The sequence below is a fragment of the Haliotis rufescens genome, unplaced genomic scaffold (genome assembly GCF_023055435.1).
Source record: "Haliotis rufescens isolate VD_foot unplaced genomic scaffold, xgHalRufe1.0.p SCAF_5, whole genome shotgun sequence".
NCBI classification, from domain to species: Eukaryota; Metazoa; Mollusca; class Gastropoda; order Lepetellida; family Haliotidae; genus Haliotis; species Haliotis rufescens.
Genome location: NW_025964223.1, coordinates 23892469 through 23901527, shown reverse-complemented (window position 1 = coordinate 23901527; position 9059 = coordinate 23892469). Strand labels below are relative to the sequence as shown.

The 9059-nt window shown below is 39.4% G+C and overlaps 1 protein-coding gene across 1 annotated transcript; it reads right to left on the bottom strand.

The window, feature by feature from the left end:
* Positions 1-2862: 2862 nt before the first annotated feature.
* Positions 2863-8972, bottom strand: LOC124111573 (myb/SANT-like DNA-binding domain-containing protein 4). The gene is made up of 2 exons (XM_046471327.2): positions 8792-8972; positions 2863-6345 (listed from the first exon to the last, which is right to left on the bottom strand). The coding sequence occupies exon 2, from the start codon at positions 6209-6211 to the stop codon at positions 4718-4720; it is 1494 nt and encodes a 497-aa protein (XP_046327283.1). The 5' UTR covers positions 6212-6345; positions 8792-8972; the 3' UTR covers positions 2863-4717.
* Between the last annotated feature and the right edge of the window lie 87 nt (positions 8973-9059).

The following is a 9059-nucleotide window of genomic DNA, read 5'->3' as shown; positions in this document are numbered from 1 at the left end:
GGATCAGCCAATCACCTTCCCTATTTTCCCTCAACCTCCCTCAACCAAAATGGCCTTCTGGCGACCCGTTATATACTACTCATGAGAAATCTCTGCCAAACGCTGAATAGATTGTAGGATTCCGACTATATCATGAGAACGTATTTATCAATCACTATCCAATAGTGATGGCACCAGGTGTTCGCGAAAAGGTGAGCGTATCCTGACCCACCGGTGGCACCCGTCACAAACACATGCAAAGCCAAGTAAATTGTCCACCTGAACAAAACACGGGAACATATGCTAGTCAAAATAGGGAACTGCATCGGACATCTTTACTTTGTCACTGAAGCGTAAAATTTAGAAAAGTCCTCCACATGACTACCATAAAACCTTTTGAAAGAATTACTGAGGCCTTGAATGTTGAATCAAAATACCATGACGCTTTTTGAAATCTTGGTAGAAAGAACATGATTCATTGTACCCCAAAAGTTAATATTGTAGACACAAAGGGCTGGAGCTGCGGGAATGTTGCTCGACATAAAGGTTGTTTGTTTGGTTTGTTTGTCCAGATTGTCTGGTCCAGACTGGATCATTTACAGACCGCCGTCATATGACTGGAATACTGCTGAGTGCAGTATCAAACAACCAGAAAGACACTGATGACCTGCATCACTTACTTCTGTAAATCTTTCCACGTGTTAAGCGAACTCCTCTAAGACCTCAAACTCCATTAATCCCCACTATTTTGGCATTTAGCATAACATCAGCAATATCTCGATCATATTGTTTGTTCAAGTTCACAAATATTGGTCAGTTAGAGTCCAGAAACATGCGCTATTCTATTTCAGCGGGTAATGTGACCAGTTAATATTGACCATTTTGGCATTTGGGATTCCGCGGTCTTTTAACAGCAAATACGTAATGATCAACTAACTTTTACAAAAACAGTACCACAGCATTATAGTAGGAAATGTATACAGTAGAACCGTAACAAGATAGTCATTTAACAAACATTGATCAAGAAGACTAAAGTCTATAGATTTTACCACTCGGAGTCCGTTCGGGGTAGGAAGTCACTCACTCTTCCTTGATCAAGGTATCTGTGGTCTAGTGGATACATCATCTGCCTGGGGAGTAGGTCAGTGGTTCAATCCCCAATATTTTATACCAAAAGATAGTACTTGTTGTTGCCCTGCCTGCCACTCACCATTGGGAAAAAATAATGTCTTTATACTGTATCTGAATCGGGTATCCATGTTATTTGTTAATTACTACAGCTACCAACACCCACAGTCATTATTTAAGAGCAATAACCTTGAACAATACCTTAAACTCTATTTCATGTAACCACACACTACTAATACACCAAATCTAATTACATTTTGAATAATAATGTCATCAATAGTGAAGTTTCAGCTTCATTGGTCCGTTACTGAAATGCGATTTGACTTTCAGCTAGGTGAGCTAAAACTCCATCACTATTTATTTCTGTTATCATCCTGACAATATACAAGTACAAAACCAGAGTACAGTAGTAGGATGCCACACTATTGTATATAAGCTCTACAACTCGTGGAGCAGAGATGGATGTCACACTATTGTATATAAGCTCTACAACTCGTGAAGCAGAGATGGATGTCACACTATTGTATATAAGCTCTACAACTCGTGGAGCAGAGATGGATGTCACACTATTGTATATAAGCTCTACAACTCGTGAAGCAGAGATGGATGTCACACTATTGTATATAAGCTCTACAACTCGTGGAGCAGAGATGGATGTCACACTATTGTATATAAGCTCTACAACTCGTGGAGCAGAGATGGATGTCACACTATTGTATATAAGCTCTACCAGTGGAGTAGTGCCGAATGCCACACTATTTACATAAGCTCTACAACCAGCGGAACAGAGCCGGATGCCACACACTTGTATACAAGCTCTACCAGTGGAGTAGAGTCGGATTCCACACTATTGTATACAAGCTTTACCAGTGGAGCAGAGCCGGATGCCACACTATTGTATATAAGCTCTACCAGTGGAGTAGAGTCGGATGCCACACAATTGTATACAAGCTCTACCAGTGGAGCAGAGCTGGATGCAACACTATTGTATACAAGCTCTACCAGTGGAGTAGAGCTGTGTGCCACACTATTGTATATAAGTTCTACCAGTGGAACAGAGCTGGGTGCCACACTATTGTATATAAGTTCTACCAGTGGAGTAGAGCCGGATTCCACACTATTGTATACAAGCTATACCAGTGGAGCAGAGCTGGGTGCCACACTATTGCATACAAGCCATACCAGTGAAGCAGAGCTGGATGCCACACTATTGTATGTATAGGCTCTACCAGTGAAGCAGAGCTGGATGCCACACTATTGTATACAAGCTCTACCAGTGAAGCAGAGCCAGATGCAACACTATTGTATGTATAGGCTCTACCAGTGGAGCAGAGCTGGATGCCACACTATTGTATACAAGCTCTACCAGTGAAGCAGAGCCAGATGCAACACTATTGTATGTATAGGCTCTACCAGTGAAGCAGAGCTGGATGCCACACTATTGTATACAAGCTCTACCAGTGAAGCAGAGCTGGATGCAACACTATTGTATGTATAGGCTCTACCAGTGGAGCAGAGCTGGATGCAACACTATTGTATACAAGCTCTGCCAGTGAAGCAGAGCTGGATGCAACACTATTGTATGTATAGGCTCTACCAGTGGAGCAGAGCTGGATGCAACACTATTGTATACAAGCTCTACCAGTGAAGCAGAGCTGGATGCCACACTATTGTATACAAGCTCTACCAGTGAAGCAGAGCTGGGTGCCACACTATTGTATGTATAGGCTCTACAAGAAGATACGCAAGACTACCTACTGTCAGTATTTCTTTAATATTTCAGTAATTTATTGTTTTCATGTCAAAGCCAATATGTTTTGACTAGCATACAAATACAATCTTCTCTGAGAAACTCTAGACTAAACATGCCATTATTATTGATAAATATATCAGAACAAATGATTATCAAATATGTATTGTGTCTTCAATAATAAAATAGAATCATCATACAGCACATTTAGAAGTCTACACACAGAAAATCACTAAATGCCACCTTATAACAGTAAAAGTCAAAATATCTTAAATGCACTTTTCTTTAAAATCTTTACGACATCAGTAGAAAATAAAACACCAAATTAACTACAACAATTTTTTGTTTGGACAACACCAAAGGTCAGATTAAACATTATGTTTGTTTAACAATAAATAAAGACATCTGACTGTTAAGGTAGGAACACCATGATTGGTGTGGTACGATTGAAGAAAAATATTGCACAATTAAAGACTTAACATTCATGAAATACTGTCCATTTTGACTTTCAATGTCCAGCCAAAGACGTCCAAAGATTTCAATACCACTATATTTGTTTGTTTGTTTGTTTACGCCGCACACAGTAACATTCCAGCTACAATGCGGCCAATAGTTGGTCCTTTGTCCCCAACACACTCACCACATTTCGTGACTGACACAACACTCAATGGTTGTATGAGGTGACTAACATACTATTTTCAAAAAGCTTCAAAAAGGCAGAGAAATTGACTCTGCTTGCATTGGTATTATCTGTCCGGAGTGAATGAATGGTGTTTATCCCGAGCCTTTGAGAGGGACTTACAGAATTAATTCATGACAGATAATCAACAATTCATAGTTTCAAGTAGATATCTTAAGTTTGAAAATGAAGCAAAAACGTGTGAGATGTCAACCCTACAATGAAACTTCAATGAAGGCACCCTTGTGTTTTAATGACATCATGTAAATCATTTGTGACATCATGAACATTGGATGACGTCACATAATATTTTTCTCAACAATGAAGCACTGTGGAGTCATATAGCTTCAACAGACCAATCAGCATTGAGCCTCACAAAAATGCACATATGCAAATATCGAAAAGTTATTACACATGATCCTTCTACCCTTATGGATAATATAACTCAATATTAAATATCAAGTATATTCATAAACACTGAAAATTGGACATGAACATTGAAATAGTACTCGAAAATAGATAATCATGATAATTGCTAGTTTCATAATTGCTTGTGGCACCTTCATATATAAAGCTTCATGCATCAGGACCACATTTCAACCAACACATAGTATTTTCCAATAACTTTCGTAACTAGAAATGCCATTTACAGTTACTTACGACAGAATTTGTTTCAAGTTGCAAGACCCTAAGACCCCTGTTATTTTGGAGAGGCAACAAAAATGTGCTGGAAACATATTTTAGTTAGGAAGCTCAGGCTCATCCCTTGTCAAAATGGTGGAAGATATCCGGTATTCACATAGGCCTCATCATATATCAAGTTATTATGGTTTTGGACAGTTTTCTCAAGGACCTGCTTGGAGATTCTTAATGCCCTTACATAAAAAAATAACTTTACCAAGGAATATATTCTCATAATACTGAAAATGTGACATCATTTCAGAAAACCTATATTACTGTATGACTTACTGATGGTATTTCACTTAGAAGATAAAAACAAAGTGTAACAAAAATATTAATTTTCACATGTTTCATCTGATGCAATACTTTGACCATATACACTGATTTTTCATTGGACTTAAGACATGCTTCAGTCAGGTCAAAACTTGAAAATCAACGTTGTGGAAACATTCAAAAGTCAAACCATTCCCACATTCCTTCATAAATAGTCAACATATTGCTTAACTATCGAACCCACAATCTTCCTGACTGGACCGAGTCTGGAGTAACTTTCTCCGCCAATAACTTATTTCCAAAGCTAGTTTTTCTTGCTCCATTGCCATTTTCTCCTTCTCTATGTCTAATCTCTCCTGCTCCAGTCTCGCATGAGCCCTCTCCTGGTCCCGAGCCAGCTCCAGACGTTCACGTTCGAGGGCAAGCTTCTGACGCTCCTGCTGCATTTCCAGAGACACTCTTTCCCGATCCATCCTCAGCTTCTCTCGCTCCACATCCTTCTCTAGGTTCAGCTTCTCCTTCTCCATGAGAATCTTCTGCATCTCCACTGCCAGCTGTTCTTGTTCCATCTTCAGTTTCTCTCGGTCAAGCTTAAGTTTCTCTCGCTCCAAGGACAAAGAGTCTCGTTCACTTGCTAACAGCTCTTCATGAAGTTTCACTGACTGATCATCAAAACGTCTCCTCTTTGCACCATCTTGAATACTGTTCTGCTTGGAACCTGATTTGTTACTTGTTGAGGTAGTTGAGGTTGTAAAAGAAGAATATGAGGTGAGGGTATCAGTTAGGATTTGAATGTCATTAGATAGATTCAGATTTCTGTTTCTGTGATTTCTTGAATGACTTGTGTTTCCCTGATTTGATGTATGTGACGATGGCTTGGATGGCAATGATCCACTGCTACCTGATCCATGAGGTCTGCTTGTTGCACTGGTGTGAGGAACATCATGTTCATTATGAGGCAGTGATCCATTGCTTGTAAATTTTGAATGCTGTAAAGATGATAATGCTGATTGACTAGAACCGTCTAACTTTGAGAGATTATTATTGCTTGATTCAGGCATGTTGATTGGCAACTGGTCATCTATTGCAGGAAGAGAGGTAGGGGTTGATACTGGAGGTATGTAGACCTGATCTTGTACACTAGACACAGAGGAGTTCTCACACTTGCTGCTCTCACCAGAAGAGTGTCCTGGACTACTCGGAAATCCTGGAACATCCTGGATACTGCCATCTTGACTGTCTTCATTGGCAAGATCTATCTCTATTTTCATGGTCTGGGGATTAATATCCAAATCTGGACCCCCATCCTCCTGAGTTTCATCAGCCATGCCCAAGATCTGGAGACTGAAGTTTGACACAGGTGGAGGAGCAAGTCCTTCAATTTGATATTTCTTAAACTTTGAGGCTTCTTTCCGAGCAGTACAGTTTAAGTTCTGCCACCGTTTCCTAATTTCGTCAACAGATCTTGAAACACCTGGTGTCATTTCATTGATACCATCACATATCAACTGCCAGACTTCCCTCTTCCTTTCATTGGTAGCACTATCTAATGCCTTCTCATTGAGAACAAACTTGTACTTGCGTACCATGTCAATGATGTACTGTGTCTCCTTAGCACTAAAATTTGGTTTTCTATTAAGTCTCTCAAACCCAAGGTCTGCCATTGCAAAGGCATCCTGCGGGCTTAGTGTCAGATTAAAACAGTTCATGGACTGATCCATGATTATTCATTATAACATTATGATATGCTTAAACACATCTTGACGTACAGTTTCTATCAGCATGATCAGGTGGTAAGTCTCATTTTCTCCACATCAGGCATTTCCTAGTGCTGTTGAACTCTTCATAGGTTAGTCTGAAACAGATACAATATACTCATAGTTTGGAATAATTTTTTATTGTAAAAGCATTACCTTTATCATAAAATAGACTTATTATCACCAATGTAGGTCATTATCCAGATCAAACAACAAACTATTTACCTCTTCAACATAACAACAACAAAAAATTAACATTTATAATGTGCCTTTACACATGACCACAGACAATGGATAAGGGTGCACTTGAATTTCATTCTCAGCTCCCTGGGGAGTATACAACCAAAGCTGCCCTATAAGGTGCTGGAATATTTTCAAACATTAAAACATCATCCAACCAGTTACCTATTCTCCGCTGACGGAGCAGAGGCATATTTCAAAGACACTTGCCTATGCAGACAGCACAAGAAACGTGTGTTTTAATTGAGTTGATGAGAACCATGCCCAACAACCTCTCAGGAGAAGTTTGCTGAACATCCACCCACTCTTCTTAACCAACCTTGCTTAAAGGGCAAGTAAACTGATAAAATGACAGCGATTTTGTTGAGATTATCAATTTTCCTTGATACATTTAGTCAATTTCTGAGAGAAAAGTTCATAATATTCATAGAAAGTACTTAAATGTCAAAGTGAAAGTGCTCAAATCACACGCTCCATAATCAGGTTATAAAACAAACCTATTTTGGGACTTGGCCTAAAGCTACCTGCTGAGCAGTGCAGCAGTTCGGGACAAATGTTTTCATGAGCTTACATGTAGACTTATTTGTCGTGTTCAGTGCCTCACTCAGCAATATTCCGGCTATATGACGGTGGTCTGTAAATAATCAAGTCTGAACCAGTCAATCCAGTGATTGACATCATGAGCATCGATCTACGGAATTGGAATATGATGACATGCATCAACGAGTCTGACAACCCGATCCCGTCAGTCGCCTTTTATGACAACCATAGTTGCCTTTTACGGCAATTATGGGTTGCTGAAGACCTATTCTACCCTGGATCTTCATGGGTCTACTTTCTTTTGATATTAACAGCTACACATATAATACTGTTCCTGCTCTTTCTGTTAATCCGACAAAAACAACATTGCATACATCGTTGAATGTGTGCAACATCCCTTTTGATCTTGATATTGTGATATTGTGAGTAATAAAATTAGAAACTAACCATCTGTACCGGTAACTAGGTTTTTAGGACGAACATCCTGTTTGGGTACAATAAACAGCCTGTTTCCCTGTTCTATTCCTCACAATGAATGCCTGTCACTAGTGTCAGGAATTAATCCTGACATCTTCTATGTTGTTACTAATGAAGCAACTTTGACATAACTTATAGAAATGGTAACCCAACGGGTGAGCAGACAGAAAATGCCACATAATGCGATTTAATAAATCTGAACGCTGGCCCGAATTCCATCAGGGGCAGATTTTTTTACTGGGGGACGATTTCACCTGTCATTTTTTATCATCTGATTTACCCAATTACCAATCTCAATAAAATCAAATCTTAGTTCTCGCTACCGCTAAACAAAGATCTGAGGACCTCCCATTACAGGTCAGGTCAGGATGACCTTTCATCTGACCTATCAGAGCGATGCTTAGCAGGTTGGGAAAGTGACATTTAAATGTGTTTTCTAATCATGCAAGTGAGTGAGTGAGCGAGTATGGTTTAACGCCGCTTTAAGCAATATTCCAGCAATATCTCGGTGGGGACACCAGAAATGGGCTTCACACATCGTACCCATGTCTGGAATCAAACTGGGGTCTTCAGCGTGACGAGTGAACGCTTTAACCACTAAGTTACCAGACCGCCCCCCTAATCATGCACAGGGTATTATGAACTACAGTTACATGTTGTACGTCTAAGTCTCGCTACAGACTTACCAAAGCTTGTCGAAAGTACTGCCATACAATACTGGCCATCTATTGAACATTCAAGGATTTTCTTTTGTTACGTTTCCAAATTTTGAATCAATATTTTTCAGAGCGTAGTCTGGAACAGAAATCGCTTTTATCATTAGATATATTTGACAAAGAGACATTGCTTCTAGATTCTACATGTTCTTTGTCCATGTGATTACGACAATCATTTTTTGCAAGACTGACCTAAATGATAAAGATATTTATCCAATGCTGCTTGGGCTGAAATTTGGCAGAAACCTAATAGTTACTGGCAACAGAGGATGGCAATGGCACAAGTTTACCAAAATTTGGCACTGGCATGATAAATACTGACCACTATAATAAGTTAATTACACGCGTAATTTAGAATCATTTTGCAGTTATTCAGTGCCAGCTTAATAATGATCACAACAGCATGGACCAGACCAGTGTATACAACCTTGGATTGTCAGAACAGTATCCGATGGTGGTGAATGATCTGCACGTTTTGGAACAGTAAGATTATCAATTCAGATGTAAGCACTGGACAGGCCTGCACACATGCCATAACTGCATGTCCGGCACGTTTGATTTGTTTACACACCATTATGATGTCCAATATACACTGTATACGGGTGTTCATAATGCATATCCAGTTTCAGATTTCTTCAACCATATTCTTCCACATTTGCACAAATAACATTTGTGATTTCTGCCCATTTCCTCTCGATAAATACGGTCAGCGAACTCGTTGCTCTGTATTTCCGATTTGTTTTGTCAAGTGTTGTATTAAGCCGAGTCCTCACGATGTAAGGAGCTTTTGCGGTTGTTTTGTATCGAGCAAACTGAAAGTTGTACTCGGAAAACATTCT